The sequence below is a fragment of the Borostomias antarcticus genome, assembly GCF_949987555.1.
Source record: "Borostomias antarcticus genome assembly, chromosome: 5".
Lineage (NCBI taxonomy): Eukaryota > Metazoa > Chordata > Actinopteri > Stomiiformes > Stomiidae > Borostomias > Borostomias antarcticus.
Window position 1 is genome coordinate 14,786,009 of NC_140238.1, and position 19,912 is coordinate 14,805,920.

The following is a 19,912-nucleotide window of genomic DNA, read 5'->3' on the forward strand; positions in this document are numbered from 1 at the left end:
AGCCAAACACAGCCACGCCAGGTCGGGGCAGATATAGTCGACGGGGCATGACGGGTGGGGGGGAGGTGGGGGGGGTCACGGTTTATGATCTGAGATGGGATCCAGCTCGCAGACAGCAGAACATTCACGTCCCACACACCACCGCCAGTTCAGGCGGAAAACTGCCCTCGCTGGCACAAGCTGCCGTGCCCTCTGGTCCTCCCGTCTGCACCACCACATCACCTCCGGCCTCTCGCTCACCGATCGGATTACAGGGCTTTGTTTTGTTCAACTGTGCGCTTTGGAACGTAAATGCGCGTTGAAGATTAGATGCTGTTCGATTGAGATTAGGATTAGGATTTTGCTGCCCCTAATCTCACAGAGCTGACCCACAAATCTCAAATATTTGCACTGATATCAAAACAGGATTGAACTGAGGAGTGCACCATTTGGTTCTGTACAATGTAATGTACATGTACAATGTTCTGTACAATAATGTTAATCAACACTTGGTGGACATTATTATTGTTGTTCTTAGTGAGATGAATACTGAATACTTAATTCTTAAAGACTGGATGGAGGATTATGTTGAGGGGGAGTGACTGGGAGATACCAAATTCTTCCAAAAAATGATGGCAAGAGAATGAGTCTGTCGTTCTGGTAGATAGGAATGGGATATTTCTTCTAAATATGTGAAGATTGACAGGATCGTGGCAATGAGCTTTCCCACTGTTCACTAGTAAAATTATGATGATGATGATGATGATGATGATGGGAACATAGTGATTAGTGTTGGCATATGCTGCCCTCTCCTGGTCATTAATAGGTTGTTGAGTTGAACATCACAGCATTTTTCTTTTCTTCCCATGATTTTTGTGCTGCCGAGAAGTTCATTTTGCTATCACATAACTTTGATCATCCCCTTTGATCTACCCCATGTGTTACCCATCTGTCTGTTAGTCAAGAATACTCACACACACTGACGCACAGACATACACACACACACACACACACACACGCACACACACACACACACACACACACACACACACACAGAGGTGGTTTATTTGAACTTGTGAGTCAGCCAGCCTGTCCCAGTGGGCTGCAGCTGGAGCAGAGAGAGAACCCCACCCTTCCTGCAGCCTGCGCCTCATCCATGGTTGTCCCCCAGCAAGCTCTGTCTAATTTATGACTGGCTGGACACTCCTCCCCTTCAGCGTGCATTGTTCTCCAGCCTGAGTAGCCTACTGACTGAGTAAAGTTTCAAAACGGAGTTCATGGATACAGTGGTGTAGCCTACCGACCATTGACAGCCAGATGGCAACTTGTGGTGAGTGTAGAGATTTTTTTTTTTAACTCTTTATTTTCCAGTAGAGTCAACTGTTGCTATGTTGTGTTGATATGTTAAGAGAAGCTTTAGTCTGTGGTATATAAATCCAACAGGATGTGCCCATGCTTTTGTTCTGGGTGGTTGATTTGGATACACAGTGAGTCTGGATGGGTGATTTGGATACACTTTAGTCATGAGCCTGGAAGGGTGGTTGGATGGATTATTTGAATGAGACTAGTAAGTGAAAGTAGTGCAGGTGAGACTTGTTAGCAAGTACTTAGTCTTATCTCTCTCCCATGAACTTCATAAACAGATTTAAGCGTTTCTTAAGCCTCGTTATAGAGCGGCCCTTGTTGATACGAGCGATCAGCACACTGTCTGACAGGGTGTTAGCAGTGCATCTGAGGACACTGGACAGACGACCTGTAGAGCTGCTCATCAGCTGTAGGCCGAGGCGTCGGGACACCAAATCTTTCGTCTGCTCCCGAGATGCCCAGTTCCCATCCTTATCAAGAGTAACGTGACGGACGTCACACGCTTCTTCTAAGGACCCTTTCTCACACCTCACAGACAAACACAGACAGACAGACAGATAGATCTCTCAGGGCCAGTGAGAAAGCATGTGGTATATCACAATACAGTAGGCTGTTTATGTGGATCAGTGGCAGTGTGCAGCCAGGGGCTGGAAGTAGCCAAACACAGTGCTGTGCTTCTCACTTGGCCCTAACCTAATTTCTCAGCCAGTGAAAAGCAGCCGGATTTCAGGCCGTGCTTGACCCGAGGGCATGTCATTTAGCAAATGAATGGCCTTCTTCTCTGGACAGTCGAGCCAGTCACAGAGTATCATACCACGAGACAACTGAGTCTACAGTATTGCTTTCCACAGCAGAGGGCTGTCAGGGAGAGACTCATTTGCATATACTCAGAGACTGTTATGAGGGAGTCATAGAAAACGTTGAATCTCTCTTATTATGGAGACTTATCTCTGAGACTCTGCTCTATACGGCCCCGTTAATGAGCATGCAACAAGTCCTCTCATGTAATGTAACTTGTTGCCCACGTCGCATCTATTTGATGATTTTGCACAGTTGAATGAATACAATGTTTATTTGAGTAGCAGTGTAGGGGGCTTGATGTGTCTAAAGGTATGTGTTTTTTTTTCTCAAATAGGAATCTCCGGAATTACTGTTAGATTATTTTAACAAACTGCGACCTTGAAAGTGTTTTCAGAGATAGTTTGGTTGTGTAGAATGTGTGTCTCAGAAACTGAACAAAAGCAGACGACTAAGCTGGCATAAAACAATTCAGTAAACCATTCACTTTTCTAGGGCGGCTATGGAATCAAAATAGAATCTCCCAAATAAATATTGTCACTCTAGTTCCAACTTTGACCTGTCTTTGATGTTCAGAGAACACCAGGTTACAATTCATCACATTTTTTTTGTTCACAATAGTCACACTGGGACATAAAATGACAAGCCCTTACTTGTTGGCCACGTCATATCAATTTGATGATTTTTCACAGTTGAGTGAATACATGTTTGAGTAGAAAATCGTAGTGGGCTTTATTATCTAAAGGTAGGTTTTTTCTCTCAAAACAGGAATCTCAGGAATTACTACCATTCCTTTAGCAAACTGTGACCTTGAAAGTGTTTTCATAGAGATAGTCTGGTTGCATAGAATGTATTTCTCAGAAATTGAACAAATGTAGGCTACTAAACTGGCATAAAACAATAGATTCAGTACAGCATATACTAAGTAATTTGGTTATATAAATAAGTATTTTCACTCTACTGTAGTTCAAACTTTGACCTGTCTTTATGGTTAAGAGAACACCAGGTTACAATTCATTACATTTATGTGTCACAATGTCACAAGTCACACTGTAGCATGAAAATCCAGAACATATTCCAAAATGATGAATTACTTATTTTCCCTCGGCCCACACAACAAAGGGCATGCAACACAATTGTAGGAAGTTTCTGAGGGGTCACGCTACAAGTCCTGGATTCTTTCAAGGAAAAGCCACTTTTCTTTCTTTCTGCTAATTTATGGTAGACTGAACACAGGGCTCTCAAGTTTGCTCTTGTTTACTGTAACGAGGGCCACAGCTGCGTCACATGGATGGCCCTTCTGCCCCGAGCGGTCACAGCTGAGGCCAGACGGGTGTAAGGGTCAGCAGTCAGGAGGGAGAGGGGGTGGAGGGGACAGCCTCTCAGTGATAAACGCACACACACACACACACACACACATACACACGGCGGGGTGTTATGGCCAGACGGACCACTTGCTCTCTCTCTCTTATCACTGAGACTTCTCAGGATCGGTGCTGGCGTCTGTCTGCGCTACGTTTGTTCCCCACGACGATGGTTGGCATTTTGCTGTGATCGTCTAATGTGATGGGACTGGTTCGGGGTCTGATTTTAAAGCTTCATGGTTGACGTCTGTTCATGGAGCGCTCTTCCTGTGTGTTCCAGGACGGCTCATTGGGAAGCATTGATGACCTGGCGCAGGAGTACTCTGACTACTACAGCACCTCTCTCAGCCACGTGTGTGAAAGGATGGAGGAGATTCGGAAACGCAAGGTCGTTCAAGATGCCGACATGGTAAATGCTTCTTTTTTTATTTTCACACTTCTGCCGTGTTCGATGTGTATGATAAATCAGTAGCTACAATTTACTTACTTATGAAAAGGAGTTTTGTTTAATGTCAATCGTGAGACAAAAGGTTCTGAAATGAATTACGATGTAGACCTGCAAGCTACAAACTGTGGCCTTGACATAATAATAAAGTGTGATATGGCCTTGAACAGTTTTGTAGCATTACTAAGCATATAATTATGACTTTCATAGCATGAGAATGCATAGTGAGTCACCTGTGGCTATTTCCTTACTATGACTTATCTCTTACTTGTCCACTTCCCTTGATGATGTATTTCAGGGAAAGGCTGACTCAGTTGCCACATCACTGCAGCTGCGATCCCAGATCCAGGTGAGAGCACTATTGTCTCTGTCAGCTTCCCCTCTGACCCTCCCTTCCCTCCAGAGGAGGCACTTCCTGGTGCGCACATCACTGAGCATGGGGTGCTGGCAGTGGAACTTCCCTGTCATGGTCATCTCGAGGAAAGCCAACGTGTCACGCTACAAAAGTCACGCTTCACTTGACCATGACTAAAAAACCCATGGCCTCGGGGACTGAGTTCACGAAGCAGTGTTAAATTGTCCCCAAATGTTGAAGAAATAGAAACATGTATGATTTTTTTGGGGGGTAGCCAATGAGAGACAAATGTGGGGTTAACCACTCATCCCAGTGCCAGCCCATCTGAACGGAAACTTAAGCCTCTGTTTGTGCTCCCTATCCATTTCCCCTCACTTGGCCCTCCGGTCTGTCTGACCACATTCTGTTCTCTCTTCCTCAGGAGTCTCTAGGGCTCAGCAGCACCATGTCCACCCCTGAGATAGAGAGGAGGTAAGAGTCTCGTCTTGTTTGTTCCTCATTCTGCACATTATGCAGCACCGTGACACACAGAAATGCTTAGCTGCGCTGGCCAATGTGGGGTCCCTGAGCCTCACACTTCTGAGAGCCTTACACTCTACCGACTGAGCTGGTCGGGCAGCTAACACACACACATCATCTGAGCTTCGTATGGAGTGCGTCCTCTTATTGTTTGTAATTTGAGTATGACTCGTAGCTTTATTTTTGCTGATGATAATTTGTGTACACTATGTTTAGAAGGGCAAACGTTGCCCTACTTCCAAATCTCCCTTCCAGCAATATGGAAACCTGCATGTGTTTCATACTTCCTGGTGACCTCCAGTCATTTTTATGAAGCATTCCTCTAGGAAACTCACAACTTCCTTCCCACAATTGTGTGTCTAGAAGGATGGATTGTCACGTAGAAGAATCTGAGTTGGTGAGCGAGGGAATATCAGTCACTGCTCTCAGCATCATACTGATTTGGTGTACAAAGACGGCAATCCAAATTTCAGCTTTTACCTCTCATGGGTTATAGTTACTGGGAATATACTGTAAGAAGCATGTTTCTCTCCCTAATGTAGCTTACTATAGGTTTTATTAGTGGGCTGTTAGACTGCCCCCATGTGGCCGACCTGTGGACTGATACTTCTGGGACCTGATTGCCGCCTTCATCAGCAACAAGTATGAGCTGATGTCTAGGGGAAGGGAGAGCAAGAGATGAGGAGAGAGAGAGAGAGAGAGAGAGAGAGAGAGAGAGAGAGAGAAAGAGAGAGAAAAAGAGAGTGGAATAGAGAGAGAGCGCAAGAGAGGAAGAGAGAGAGAGAGAGAAAGAGAGTGAGAGAGGAATGTGAGGCACCGTTAGCGCTGGTGTAGCAGTAAACCCAGGCGGAGTGTGAAAAGCCTCTATTGTTTCTGTGAGGACCGCAGGGCTCTGACCTCAGGCTCCCCAGCCAACCGCTGGCTGTGTTTTTTTTATCTGTATTGACGTGTTTGATTCGCCACAATTGTACAAAACTGCTAACATGAGGGACGGGGCACGTTTGTAATTTGTGGGCGGCCAGACAGAAGGGAGGATATAAGAAAGGTGTATTTATGAAATGGTGGGATAGCAGCTGCAAACATGAAGAAAATTGCATGGGAGAACAGGTGAGGTGATGGTGTTCATCACGTACTGGTATCTTTTGTGTCATCCATGGCTTGGGTAACATTTTTTTGGTTCTTTTTTGTTGTTGTAGGTTTTCCATGCACAAGTCCAGCTCAGAGGATGGATCAGGGGGTGAGTTCAGGCTTTTCTCATTACTGCATGACTAGCTTATTGGTTTGATGTCTCCGAGACAGGTTGATGATGAGAGCTCTTTTACATAGTTATTACATAGTTATTATGTTGGTTCTTTGAATACTTCACCAGTATCTATTGAAGAAAGCTATTTGTTACACCTTAGCTACATTGTGATTAAAGGTTTTGCTTCTTGGTCACTGTGGTTTATGGTTTGAATTTCTGTTTGTTAACTGTGAAGTACTGAATTCATATATCCCTCCGTGTAGGAAAATGGGATGGAAAGAAAAAAAACAAGTCGTTTTGGCAGAATTTCCGGAAGTCACCGAAAGGTGCTACGCGGCAGACGGCAAAGGGTATGTCTGAAATCAACTCTGATTTGGAGAGTCCCATATATCCATCTGTTTATTTATGTACTGTAAACATCTATGTATCCATTCCCCTGCCTTATTTAATGCTCTTGATTTCTTTTCTTTTTTTAGCAGGCGAAGACGTTGGCTTTGTAGCCAGTGAGATCACCATGAGTGATGAAGAGCGCATCCAGCTGATGATGATGGTGAAGGAGAAGATGATCTCTGTGGAGGAGGCCTTGGCGAGGGTATGACATCATCACCTCTCTGCTTTAGCCTCCTAGTCAGGATATGGCTGTCAGCTGCTCTCAGCACATGTACTGTAATAAGGGAACACTGATTATCAGGTTACAAATAATGCTTGTGCTAGGTCATACATCCCACTATTAAGAACAGATGTTTGTACTCTCCTTGTCTTCCTCCATACAGTTGAGGGAGTTTGAGACCCAGAGCAGACAGTCGTGCAGCACAGAGGCCACAGAACTGACCGATCCAAGCAGTCTAAACATGAACGACTCCTTCAACTGCAATGTGAGTGTCAACATAAACAAGCAATGTCACCCCTTGTTGATATGGCTCAGCACTCCGAATGAAAACCACATATTCAGGGCAGCGTGGAGCATCAGGGGCCTTCTTTCAATCCTCATACACTTAGCTGTTGTTGTTGACACCCATGCCCTCTCCCCCTCTCTCTCTCTCTCTCTCTCTCTCTCTCTCTCACTCTCTCTCACCCTCCCTCCCTCCCTCCCTCCCTCCCTCTGTCTATCCCTGTCCGGGCAGTGAACTGGGGCCCTCTAAACCCCTCCACCCCAGGGCCCACTCCCAACTGGAGAGCAGCAGGCAGACTCCTATTCATCCAGTCAAAGCGCTAAACCCCCATTGTGCTGTGCAGGGCGGGTGGATTCAGCACACAGCCCTGTTGTGCAGGCAGTAGCCCTTTCAGGCATGGGTGGGGTGATTAGGGGGCTCAGGTTCAGGGCACATTTTTCAGATTCGTCTGGATGGCCTCCCTGTTTCTCTGTTCCCTCTGTTCTCTTGTCCTCTCTCTCTGTTTCGGTGCTTTCTCTCTCTCTCTCTCTCTCTCTCTCTCTCTCTCTCTCTCTCTCTGTCTCTCTCTCCGTCTCTCTCTCTCTCTCTGTTCTCTCTCTCTTACTCATTTGGCATTTTTATCAACATATTTCAGTCTTTTAGACGCCATATGGATTCTGTTTGTCATAATAATGACTGAAATGCTCTCCCCTGTGTTTGTTGGGGAAACAAATTCAGTTATTCAGAATGGGTTTCGCTCACTGCAGTACCCCTCAATACATGGATTTGGACATGTAGAGTCGGCTCAGTGAAAATAAAATGAGACTGTGGTCAAATACTGGTAGATACAGAAACTCTTTGAAATGTTACTCATCACATATGATAAACAAGGTATCAGTTACTGTTCTACTGCACATTTCACATGGCGTGTCAGTCTATGATAACAACCTACTGTATCAGTCAGCATACATGTATATGGGAGAGTTTCTCATCAGATGCTTGTGGTGTGTGGCCATCTGCTTCTGTGCTTGCTGTTGATGGTGACAACCAGATGAACTCGCATCAAGCAACACCGCCTTTACACACGGGACCCTACTACAGTACACTAACAAAGATCGGTGAAGATGTCAGATGGGAGAGACTAATGCTCACGATCTGATTATTTTTAAGTTCCCGAAACCTCCGACAGCCTGTGCGAGTAGAAAGGGTTCCAGCTTGTAAACCTCCTGTTTTTCCACACATAAAAAAAGCCCTTTCTCTCAAAAGTGTAGTCTGTAGTCATGTGAGCCTGACCACAATGGCTTTACATAGCAGGTCTGCTCTCTGGTTTGATACTGGAGTATTTAGAGTAAAGAGACTTCTATGCTGTATGTGGTTCCTACAGCTACCAAATATGTTTCATGTAACCTAGACATGTACAGTATATTGCTCCTGGAAATGCATATTGATGGACATGTTTTGTATTTAAGTTAAACAATTTCGAGTAGGTGCACACCACTGAACACTACCAACGCAGAAAAACTTCTGGTTCCAATAAAACTTTCTTTCTGCTGATCAATGTCCTAGTAGGTCAAACTGGCATCCAAGGATGTATGGTAGAACTCACCACTTGAAAAAGGAAAAAAGCAGGGACAAATCCTCAATTTCACCAGTTTATTTCCGGCCGCCAATTCACATAACGCTTGGCCTCTCAGCCGGGAGGCTGGTGAAATTGAGGATTTGTCCCTGCTTTTTCCCCTTTTCAAGTGGTGAGTGCTACCATACATCCTTGGATGCCAGTTTGAAGTACAGTTGGTTTAGCACCACAAGTACACCTCGTTGTCTGGTATAGCGCTATATCCAATCCTTCCTTTGAAACAATGTCCTAGTAGGCTTTACGTCAAGACCGCTGTTCAGAAGTCAAATCTAGGTGGTGCGACAAACCTTTCTTCTCGTCCTCTCCACCTCTTAACCGCTCACTTCTCCTTCAGCAGTCCTGCGAGACACTGTCAGACCCTGAGCAGGAGGAGTCACTGACCTTCCGGAGGCTGCATAAGCTGGTCAACTCCACACGCAAGGTGAAGAAGAAGCTGATCAGAATCGATGAGTCCAAGAGGCCTGGGATGGAAGGTAGGTGTTGCCAACCCAAGATCAAAGATGTCCACATTTGGGACAGATACAAATAAAGCTTTGATTGATTGATTGATAATAAATCTAAATGGCTTGTCATCCCAACATTTTTAAAAAGATTTCAACTTGTTTTCAACTGACCCTGACTTTTTGGTCAACCTTCTCCGTATGTCCCTTCCAGAGTGTGTGAGTGTGGAGGGACCTCCCTCTGTGGACGCCAGTACCTATCTCTACTCTGGGACGCAGAGGAAGCAGGCCCCCTGCCCCATGGACGCCCTGGCCTCGGCTCTGAGGGAGCAGCTGACCCACGACGGCAGCCTCACCAGGGACTCGGACAGCCTCACCACGTCACCTTCCTCCAGCAGCCTGGACACCTGCAGCAGCCACAGGCTGTTCAGGGCCTTCGGCAGGTACTCCGCCGGCAGCCCCGGCCCCCAGGACCAGGGCTCCGGCGGTGGCGAGTCGAGGGCCGTTGGCGGGGGCAGTGGCTCCTCCCTCTCTGAGACGGAGGGCTGCCTTGGCGAGGAGGCCAGGGTGCCACGCTCGGCGACAGACGGGGAGATCCGGCAAGTGGTCAGTCCGCTGAGCTACCACGGGGTGAGTGGGGGGCGGTTCGGTCGTTTGGGGGAGAGGTTTCGGTTGTCGACAACGAACCGAGCAGGTTCCATCGCTAAAATAAATTAATCCGACTGCCTCAAATGAAGTATAGATTTACTGACTACGTCTTCATGAAAGTTCTGGTTTTGATACATTTACATTTGTCCCTCAGAGAACCTGCAGCTTCGGAGGATTTGATGCGACCAACCGATCACTGCACATAGTAAACTGTGACAGCGATGCCACTGTGAGTAGCTCCTGTTTGTATTCACTTCATAATAATGATAATAATAACGTTGTTTATTTGTCATATGTACATGATACAGGTACCATGTACAATAAAATGCTTAGCTGTGCCCAATGTAGGGCTCAAGTCTACGACTCTGAGCTGTAAAGTCTCATTGCTCTTCCGACTGAGCGAGCCAGGCAGCCCTGAGGTCATCAAGTTCAATTGCACACTTTTCACTACCTCTGTTCTGCCGTTTGATATTTGCGTACTTCTGAATTTTAGAGCAAAGACGGAGATGCCGGCTCAAGAGATGCTGTGAAGTCTCCCCCAACGACCCGAATCTCTCTGGGCAAGAAAGTGAAGTCTGTCAGAGAGACGATGAGGAAACGTATATCGAAGAGATACCACTGCTCTCTCTCCGAACAGGTAGGACCGACCTCGCACAGAGTGCATACCTTTTCTACCAGTCACTCATTTTCATTGAGAGCAAAATGAGAGACTGGGGCAGACGTTAAAGGTTTGAGCCTGTGCTAATCATTAGGGATTTCTCTCCCCCTGCAGTCGAGCCCAGACCGTGTGTCCAGCTGTCCCCAGTCCCCCCACACAGACACGGACTCCCTGGAGAAACCCAAACTGAAGCCTGGAGGGTCTGTGGAGAGCCTGAGGAGCTCTCTAAGCGGACAGAGCTCAATGAGTAAGTGTTCAGTCATCTTGCAGCGGAACAAACATGGCCGTCACTGTGGACTTACGGTCTGTGAACACCACCCCCCCCCCCTACCTTCCCCCCCGTGCTGTGTTTAGGTGGACAGACTGTGGGCACCACAGACTCCTCCAACAGCAACAGAGAGAGTGTGAAGTCGGAGGACGGCGAGGAGGACGAGCTACCTTACAGGGGACCCTTCTGCGGACGTGCCCTGGTGCACACGGACTTCACCCCCAGTCCCTACGACACAGACTCCCTCAAACTGAAGGTATGAAGTGAGCAGGGCTCCTGCGCACGATACCCATACTGTGCTTGGATAGACACAGCCGGCTGGGTGGACAGACAAAGGGCCAACGGCGTGATCGGCTTATCGCGATTTGATTCTGTCTCGGCAGAGGGGCGACGTCATCGACGTCATCAGCAAGCCGCCGATGGGGACGTGGATGGGCCTGCTGAGCGGCAAGGTCGGCACCTTCAAGTTCATCTACGTGGACGTCCTGAGCGACGAGGACGTGAAGCCCAAACGCACCCGCAGGAGGAAGAGGGGCCGGCAGCCCAAACCCACCTCAGTCCAAGAACTCCTGGAGCGCATCAACCTCAAGGCAATAAACACAGCGAGCACTAATACTAATGTATTTTAATGATATAACACATTATTAGTATTAGTGCTAAGCGTGTCTTTACTCTGTAGTACTGTTGTTGAAATGTCTTTTTAATATTCTGATAGAAACTATTTGAATAGTCGGTGTAACTTAGCTTGTTCGTCCGCTACTCTCTGCAGGAGCACCTACCGACCTTCCTGTTCAACGGCTACGAGGAGCTGGACACCTTCAAGCTCCTGGAGGAGGAGGACCTGGACGAGCTGGACATCAGAGACCCCCAGCACAGGGCCGTGCTGCTGACCGCCGTAGAGCTGCTGCAGGAGTACGACGGTCAGTGGCAGAGAAAATAAGAGATCATTGTTCATACAGTACAGCATAGCGCACACACACACACACACACACACTCACACATACGGTCACTCACACAGTTACAATACATATGGATCATTTATACAGTATGCTGGTTTACAGTACCGTGTCTGACAGCCCTTGATTGGTTATGTCGTGCCCTGCAGGAAGCAGTGACCCGGAGCGCAGTGGAAACTCCGGAGGTTCCCAGGAGAAGCTGCTCCTGGACAGGCGTGGCCTGCTGGGAGATTCCCCCCGGGACTCGGGCTGCTACGAGAGCAACGAGAACCTGGAGAATGGTAACGACAGTTTGACTCGCCTCTGACTGTCCTCCTCCAACTCGACCTCATCCTCCTCCTCATCCCCGAGGCTGCCGTAGTCTCCCGTCTGCAGTCTTCATGCTTGACATTCCAAAACCAAACTCAGATTCTCTGCTGTGGAGAAAGAGAGACTCTTCTCGGCTCTCGCTCATTGATCTTTTTGACGCTCATTTTTTCTAACATGCTTTTTTTTTTCTCCTAGTCTCACTTTCTTCCGTTTCTGCTACATAACAGCGAAGGGATCTCTAGCACCCCCGTCACCTCACTACTGCAGTCAGCCTAAGACTGTTTCTACTTTCACTCTTTGCAAGAATTTATTTCCCATTCATTCTTAATGTAGGTTAGATGGGAGTGTGGTAGGGCTTCTATCTCTGCCTGTGTAGACAGGAAGAGGGGAGCTTACTCTCTGGCTCTTACAGTAACAAGACCTGTCTCAGAAACCTGTACAAAATGTGTTTAGTAGGGCTACTTATGAATCTACACACAACTAAATCTGTCACTGTGTACCGTGTGGTGGTTTTGCATTTGCTGAAAGTGGTGATTGTTGAACCAAAGGCGTGACAAAAGCTGTAGTTTGAAAAGGCTTCCCAGTAATTACTTCTTTACTGTGAAAGTTTGCTTTATTGACAATACTACCGTATAACAGTCTTATTGTGGTTGGTTATTTGCTTTGGTTTAAGTCCTAAACAAAATGGATACAGATACAAAGAGTTGTGTTTATATTGAAGGCTATTGTGTATGTCAGCAGCCCTTGTGGTGAGATAATATAATGTCAGAGTAGCCTATTTTCCACATGTGTATATTTCTCTCAAGATTTTGCCGTTTTTGTGTGTATATTTTTCTAGTTCAGTACCTTATAATGTTGCACAATATTTTATGATGTGCCTAAAAAATGCTTTATGCAAATCAATACAGAATATTTACAAAATGGTCTAATTATCCTTGTTAAAATGGGGCACAACATTTTTGTACAACAGTAAATGTGTATGCATCAACAACATGGTCATAGTTAGACCAACAGTTTTAACACTGCTCTTATGTAAATTATCAGTGAAGCTGTGTGTTATGGATGAAAATAAAACCAGCAGCTAAACACAGCTCAGTCAGATCTTACCATCCATTTGGGGACTCCTGGTGTTGATGGTTCTGAAGCGTGCCACTGTCATAGTAGAGCTTTGGGAATAAACTCCTCGATGGTTTACCAGACTGGCCTGTCTGCCTTATTTCTGCCTCCTCTCACTCTGTTGCATACCTGTTCTATTACTTGGTATGATTAACCAACTTATAATGATGAGACATGAAACCAGGGAGAATTGCACGCTGGCTTCACTTTTGTAATCACTCAGAACCGCATTACAATAACATGCACGTAATATAAAGGGGGGCGTGACGGTATTTAAGGAGGGACAGACTTAGGCTGTCAATATTCAACACACTCCCCACTCATTCACTCTGGATATTCATAATTGATATTCAACAACCATAACACTTCTTTTTTCCACCCTTTCTCGCTGCTATTTTTCCAATGAAAACGTTCATCTTGTTTGTAGTCGTGTAGTAGTTATGCAGTTGGACAGTATGTTATGTAAATATATATGTTATGCACCTACAGTACTTTGCCTGTTTTGTTTCAGGAAGGGACAAAACGACATCTTCCTCCATGAGCAGGTCCTCCTCAGGTTTCGAGTCCAGCCACCTCCCATCCCCAGACCACCCCGCCCTTCCCCTGACTCACCCCAGTAATGCCATGCGACAGGCCGACCCCGAGCCCCTGTCCTGCGGGGAGCTCACCGTCGGAGCCCCAGTGGGAAGCCTAAGGCTCCAGAGCCCAGTGAGAAGCCACCTCATCCAGGGAGCTGTGGCTCTGAGTCGCAGCAGTGAGGAGATGGGAGGCGCAGGTGATCCCAGTCTTGTGGCCCTGGGGCAGCTGAGACGTTCCCTCTCTGTGGGGCACCTCCACTCAAAGCAGCAGCTCCACGGCCCTGTCGACCCCAGGCTGACTCTCAGCACCATATCCGTGCCTCAGGAATCCATACGGCTGATATGGAACGCTCACACAAACACAGAAGGGGATCAACCACCATCGCAACCACTGGTCACTGCCTGCTGTATCCTGCCTAATTCTTTGGACATGGACAAGGGTGACGCTGGTTCTCCAGAGCCGGAAGAAGTGTCACCCTGCACACAACACATACCTGTAATATCCCATCCGGTCCTAGTAGGTAGGCCCAAGACTCATGTAGCTATATCTTCCCTGTTCAACCAGTGCTTACGATCACCATCAACAACGAACAATGATCTTGGTGGTGAATCTAAACACCTCTCTATCGTCACTGTGGAGGACAAAGTCATTACGGCAGTCGCAGCCCAACGCAGGATCTTAGAGTTTTCAAGTTTTACCCAACTTGGAGCTGGCAGGACGCAGCCAGCGGCAGGAAAGAGATGGTCGAGCAGCCCTGTGGATCTGATATCCCTCCTGGAGGAGAGACTCCGGCTGCAGGGCATCGATCTGACAACAGAGCCCTTCTCTGATAAGGTACAGTACTGTATACTGTAGTTGCATCAGGCCTTTTAATGCCACGTCTTGGTCACATAAGATCTACACTCTGTCTCAACATTCACTGTCTTAACTCCTGCAGTATGGTCGCTATGGAATCCCCCGGTCTCTTGTCCAGAGGTATTCTAATGACCTGAACCGAACTCTGAGAGAGACCGCCTCTGCGATGGACCTGGTCAGAGTCCAGCAGCTCCGGAAACAGCACCGTATGGCAGTGAGTGAACATTTGTGACATCGGGGCATAATCATTTACTTGATCTATAAAAGAAAAACTCTAAATGGTCTTTGTCTAACCCCTTGTCTCATTGTACCCTTTCTACAGATCCCGATCGGGGGCTTGACCGAGGTGTGCAGAAAGCTGCAGTGCCAGACTCCTTATGGCAATGTGACAGGGTAGATTGGATCTATCCCTACATGTACATATAGTTAACATATTCATTGTTGGCAAGCTGAACAAGCTGTCTCAGATACTTTCTAATTGAGACAGGTGCTTTTGAATGTCATATCTGCTAAAAGCTAAAGCAATGCAAGGGATTCAGATCAAAGCAAGAAGATGGATGTATCAGCATCGCAAGCACAACATACCTGGACTAATTGAGTGACATGTTACTTTTTATTGCTATTCAAATGTGATTCTCGTAACAAGAAAAAGCATTAGACAATTCGTCCCTTGTTATTTTTCACTAGAGTGCCTATTGATAATTATATGCATGAACATTGAGTAATGTAGAGTTGTGTAGATTGATAGCTTTTCATGTAGATAATGCAGTTCATGCAGCATGATTCAATGAAGGGAAATAAAACAGTTCCAATTTTGCATTAGAACGATGTCATTTATTTAAAAGCTGAGGAAAATAAAATTATTAAGAAACCAACTCATTAATTACACATTTACAAAAAATAATACATAAAAAATTACTACAGCTGTCTTACAACGATTCCCATAGTGGCTATTTCAACACTTGTCTGAGGCATATTGTAAACAGTGTTTGACTGTTCCAAAAGATTTTCTTGGTTTTAGTTAGTGAACATAATTCAGTTTGCATAACTGTATGGCCAATTGTGGTAATACAACAACAACAACAACAACAACAGACGCCTTCGAATAACAGCAATGCTTTTTCTCAAAGCTTTGCTCGTAAACATATTGTAGGTGGGGCTGCGTAGCGCTGTTTCACTAACTGCAGATTATAACTATTTTAAGTCAGCAACACAGCAAGCAATAAAAGCTCAATAAATTATAATGTACCTTTTTAATGGCATTTCCACATGGGACTTTTTGTCATTATTTTTCATTTTCATTTCCTAATTGTGACATATTCCAATTGTGAGGCAGCAAAATCTCATCTCTCAACTTTTGTTGCTAACATTTCTGTATGATGAATGGCAAGATGCAGTGTAATATCAGTTTTTTGTGACCACTAACTACAGTATACAGAACATTCCCTCACAATCTGGCATGAGGTGGCATCTCATGTAGACACTTCCTGACCAGCCCCAGTGTGTCCAGGGCAGTGCCCCAGCTCAGGGTAACCCCCCAGCCCCCATGGCCATAGTTGTGTACCACCGGCACCTGGCGACCCTGGAGCAGGACCAACTCCCTCTCCACCCGCGGGTTCTTCCTGCCGGGCCTCAGACCCACCCACTCACTCAGAACCGTAGCCCTGGTCAATGAGGGCTCCAGCCGGCTGCAGCGCTCCAGGATGCCCTCACTGTCTCCCTTGTCTACCTCCAGCCGCCAGTCATCCACCTGCCTGGTTCCCCCCACAGTGACGCTGTGCATCCCTGGATAGATGTATGTCAGTCCATCCCCGTCCCTGACAAAGTTCTGCAGCCAGGGGGCTTGGACCTTGAGAACCTGGCCTCGGACTGGGTAGACCTCCTCATCGCCCACCAAGGACCTGGATCCCAGCCCAGAGCAGTTGATGATCATGTCGTAGCTCGGGCTCAACTCCTCAAGGATGTTCACTCTCTTCCTCACAATCTGACCACCAGCTTTTCTAAACCTAGAGAAAAACTCAGTGTGCTATGAAAAAGGTTGAATGTATGGAAACTATTGTCCCTCCCTATAGTATTTAATTGTCATATAACCATGGTTGACCAAGCATGTACCTTTTCTCCAGCCATGGGAGGTAGGTGGAGCATTCACATTTTATGGTGGTGAAGGCCTGGCCAAACTTGTAATTTGGAAACCGTTTCAATTCACGCTGTGTCATGGTTCGGAATCCCAGCACATAATCAGACCAGAAGGGCTTTTTATTGGTGGGGACCTCCTTGAATATTTGGCACCTCAAATGAGAATTGATAAAGATGATAGAAGAGTTCAGAGTTTGAAACTGTATGAATCTATATCAGCATATACATCAATTGCATGGTTCATGGCATGCTTACCCTGAGCTCAGAAACACTCCAGCTTCTGGCGACTCCTGGGTTTGAGCAATGGTCAGCAAGTGATCAAAGGTCTCCTTAAACCAGCGCCGCTGATGTTCCAGAGGTATATCTGGGGAAATAGTTCCCTTGACCCACAAGTTTCACTAAAACAATGCTAAATAAATTAGATTAACTGAACGTTGATGACTTCTTATAAAGAGATTGTCTTCTTGCCACATCCCACTTACCTGGGAACTCTGAGGCAAAAAGGATACCAGCAGCCCCATCGCTGGTGGTGTCTGGCGTGAACTGATCAGCCAGGAGAGTCACAGAACAGAAGGGCAAAACCTCTGCAATGCAGACAGCAGTGGAGAACCCAACAACACCTGCCCCCACCACAGCAACCTTCACAGTTTTCATTACTGGTCAGTGTTCCTGGAAAAAAAGACAAAAGTGAGAACAATAACTTGACAACTGCCACACCAGGGGTTGCTACTGTAATTGTTGAGCAATGACTGTATCTGGGTAATAAGTCACTCAGTCTCTTTACAACGTCCTTTAATGACTTCAGAGACAGGTGATCGTGTGCAAAATATCTGCTCCTCTCTCCCATCAAGCAGATCGTTCAGACTGATCAGACCTGTAGAATAACTCCTGCAAGGTACATGCGTAGCTAAATTCAGTTGTAAACTCAATGGGGTAGCTTCTCAAGATGCGCACAACCAGGTGTCATCTGCTATAGCTGCTTGAGCACATTGACACAATCACACACATATTCATACTTACTGTTCATGTTATGTACTAGCTACATGTTATGTTGCTACAATATGCTTTTGCTGGATAATTTTGTGGCCCATGCCACCCCTGCTCCTCCTTGTAGCCTACTGTATTGTACTGGTCATACTGTATTCAATCAATCAATCAAAGCTTTATTTGTATAGCGCATTTAATACCCAGAGGCAACACAATGCGCTTTACAGAGAACAAGGGAGGTGGGCATACGACCCACTCTCTACATATTCCAGAGGGAAGCAAAAAAACAGTAATCACCCGGGGGCCAGATAAGTGAGCTGTAAAAATTCTTCCCTGACCCCTCTCAACAAGGCGATCGAGCAAGCTCCAGGAGTATGTTTGTCTACCGGCTAAGAACATTTATAAAGCAATACATTACATTAAATTACATTTCAGAGTAAGAGAGGCTAAAAGCATCATAGGAGAGAGAACATTCTACGGACATGCTACGACATCCACAGCAGACACGGGGGTATCTATCGGACTCCGGGAGGTCTGCTGGTGACAGTGGGGCATCCACTGGACCTGGTTAGAAGGTTAGGAGGGAGAGAGAGAGGCACTAGGGAGAGGGAAGGCAGAACAAGGTTAGTAGCACATAGAGCCATACAGACCACACAGATATTGAAATAGGCAACCTGGGGCAAGCTCCTGGAATATATTTGTCTAATGGCTAAGAACATTTAAAGAACAATACATTAAATTTTCAGAGCAGGAAAGGCTAAGAGCATCAGGTCCAGGCCTAAGCCGGATGTGGACTGATGTGTTTCTGTGTGTACGTGTGTGTGTACTAAATACTACGATATCCACAGCTCCACAGCTGACACTGGACCTGGTTAGAGGATAGGAGGGAGAGAGAGGCACTAGGGGAGGCAGAAAACGGTTAGTAGCACACTGAGTCATTGAAGCAACACAGCTGTCAGAACAGAACAAGCCTGTTTCAGGATAACCAGCTTCTGTAAACTACTTGATATACATACATTGCATAGCAGGATAAATACCAATGTATACAGAGGGTACACAGGTAGGTTTGAGGCTGCCTTTCTGTGTCTCAAGGTCCTAGCTAGTGATTGTAGGCTAGGTCGAAAAGGTACGTCTTGAGGTCTCGCTTGAAGACCTCCGTTGTTTCGGCCTTTCTTAGGCACTCCGGTAGGGTGTTCCAGAGGTTGGGGGCATAGAACCTAAAAGCTGCCTCTCCGTGTTTCTTGGTCCTGGCTTTTGGAACTGTTAAAAGTTCAGTACCTGAGGATCTGAGTGGTCTGTTGGGCATGTACTTAACAAGCATGTCTGAAATATATTCTGGTGAGCGACTGTGGAGAGATGTATTGTACTGGTCATACTGCTGTCTTGATTGTTTTCTGTCCGGTGGGGTGTTACCTAATGTATCTAGGCCCCCTGCCTTTTATTGTTGTGTAAATTATGCTACCCTTTTGAGACATACATAGCCTACAACATAGCCTACACCTTAGGTTAAAGTGACCAAAACATCCTGTAATGGTCACCAACAGCTGGTGCCAGTATTGCTCCAATGGTCATGAATTTAAATTAGCCTTAATCATTAGTGCAGTGCTTAATATTATATTGCACCATGTATACTGTAAGAATATGGGGAGCATGTTGAACATTAAAGTCCAGGTTAACCCAGTTCAAATTTTTGTTATGAGCTTCACACACCACAGGAAAACATGTCATTAACCACCCAGCCAAATCTGAGTCATTAAAAATGTCGCTAAGTATATAAAATAAGGCTTCAAAATCGGTTAAAAATCAGCAGCATTCTCTGGTCTGAGACTGTGGGGGCGTGTCTGCTGAAGGCACCGAAGCCACACCCAATTGCGTGGGGAGGGGGTGTGGAGGGAAGAACCTGTCAAATAGTACCGTTCTCTGGTCTGCATATTGTCACACTGGCACGCCGTCTCTTTTGTGGTAGGAAGGCACAGCTTTGTGAAAACAGAGAGGAGTTGAAATTACACTTGTCTAATGAGTCAAACGCACAGATGCTTCCTCCTAACCTACCTCCTGACAAACAACACAGGTAAAACTGTAGCTACTCTATACCAACGCGCCAGTGTTACTGCCCTTAGATGCAAAATACAAAAACAGGCAACGAGGAATGTATGAGTCTGTCCCTATTTTCTCCCTGCCACCTCCGGACCCATTCCTATCCCTAACAGGCGATCCTGTCGTCCCTTGGGATCAATGGAAAAAGTTGTTTAAAATGTACCTTTTAGTCACTGGCTTGAACAGCGCTGATAGCGCGAAGAAGCGTACACTACCGGAGTTGATAATCGGGACAGACTCATCCACTCTCGTTGGCAATGTTATGTGTGAGAATAACAAGCACTCGG

At 46.2% G+C, this 19,912-nt stretch overlaps 2 protein-coding genes across 2 annotated transcripts in view; one reads left to right on the forward strand and one right to left on the reverse strand.

The window, feature by feature from the left end:
* Window positions 1-14,802, forward strand: part of sash1b (SAM and SH3 domain containing 1b) — a gene marked incomplete at both ends in the record, with an annotated part of 35,464 nt that extends 20,662 nt beyond the window's left edge. The window contains 19 exons of the mRNA XM_084438939.1: window positions 3,787-3,915; window positions 4,250-4,300; window positions 4,728-4,777; window positions 6,022-6,062; window positions 6,332-6,418; window positions 6,548-6,660; window positions 6,842-6,943; window positions 8,914-9,049; window positions 9,231-9,646; window positions 9,819-9,893; window positions 10,158-10,301; window positions 10,437-10,569; window positions 10,677-10,846; window positions 10,974-11,180; window positions 11,360-11,514; window positions 11,700-11,827; window positions 13,483-14,384; window positions 14,488-14,619; window positions 14,728-14,802. Coding sequence (XP_084295065.1) covers window positions 3,787-3,915; window positions 4,250-4,300; window positions 4,728-4,777; window positions 6,022-6,062; window positions 6,332-6,418; window positions 6,548-6,660; window positions 6,842-6,943; window positions 8,914-9,049; window positions 9,231-9,646; window positions 9,819-9,893; window positions 10,158-10,301; window positions 10,437-10,569; window positions 10,677-10,846; window positions 10,974-11,180; window positions 11,360-11,514; window positions 11,700-11,827; window positions 13,483-14,384; window positions 14,488-14,619; window positions 14,728-14,802 — 3,246 coding nt within the window. The remainder of the gene's footprint in view (window positions 1-3,786; window positions 3,916-4,249; window positions 4,301-4,727; window positions 4,778-6,021; window positions 6,063-6,331; window positions 6,419-6,547; window positions 6,661-6,841; window positions 6,944-8,913; window positions 9,050-9,230; window positions 9,647-9,818; window positions 9,894-10,157; window positions 10,302-10,436; window positions 10,570-10,676; window positions 10,847-10,973; window positions 11,181-11,359; window positions 11,515-11,699; window positions 11,828-13,482; window positions 14,385-14,487; window positions 14,620-14,727) is intronic.
* A 1,050-nt stretch (window positions 14,803-15,852) lies between these two features.
* Window positions 15,853-17,195, reverse strand: ddo (D-aspartate oxidase; the record flags this gene model as incomplete). Its single annotated transcript, XM_084438225.1, has 4 exons — window positions 15,853-16,411; window positions 16,518-16,694; window positions 16,797-16,905; window positions 17,024-17,195. 4 exons carry the CDS (start codon window positions 17,193-17,195, stop codon window positions 15,853-15,855), a joined length of 1,017 nt encoding a protein of 338 aa, XP_084294351.1.
* Between the last annotated feature and the right edge of the window lie 2,717 nt (window positions 17,196-19,912).